Source organism: Aspergillus japonicus (assembly GCF_003184785.1).
Source record: "Aspergillus japonicus CBS 114.51 unplaced genomic scaffold BO86scaffold_140, whole genome shotgun sequence".
In the NCBI taxonomy this organism is placed as follows: domain Eukaryota; kingdom Fungi; phylum Ascomycota; class Eurotiomycetes; order Eurotiales; family Aspergillaceae; genus Aspergillus; species Aspergillus japonicus.
This window is the reverse complement of record NW_020291777.1, coordinates 22692-22892: the sequence shown is the minus strand read 5'-3', so window position 1 is coordinate 22892 and position 201 is coordinate 22692. Positions and strand designations below refer to the sequence as shown.

Below are 201 nucleotides of genomic sequence, written 5' to 3'. Positions count from 1 at the left end.
GATCTTGAATCAAGCGCCTCACAGGCTCCTGACGAACTCGCAGCCGAGCTCGATTACTTTCGAGGTCTTCTTGAACGGATTATGAGGATTGTCCGCAGTGGAGATCCGGCGCGTGTTGCTCACTTGATCTCCATCATTCGTGCCAATCCCTCTGATACCGACATCTACGCTCTGCTGAACAATGATCCTGCCAGCAATGAT

At 51.7% G+C, this 201-nt stretch overlaps 1 protein-coding gene across 1 annotated transcript; it reads left to right on the top strand.

Annotated features, from left to right (window-relative positions):
- Positions 1–201, top strand: BO86DRAFT_278545 (uncharacterized protein; the record flags this gene model as incomplete). Its single annotated transcript, XM_025667296.1, has 1 exon — positions 1–201. A coding segment is annotated over one exon (201 nt), but the record flags the coding sequence as incomplete, so codon positions are not given.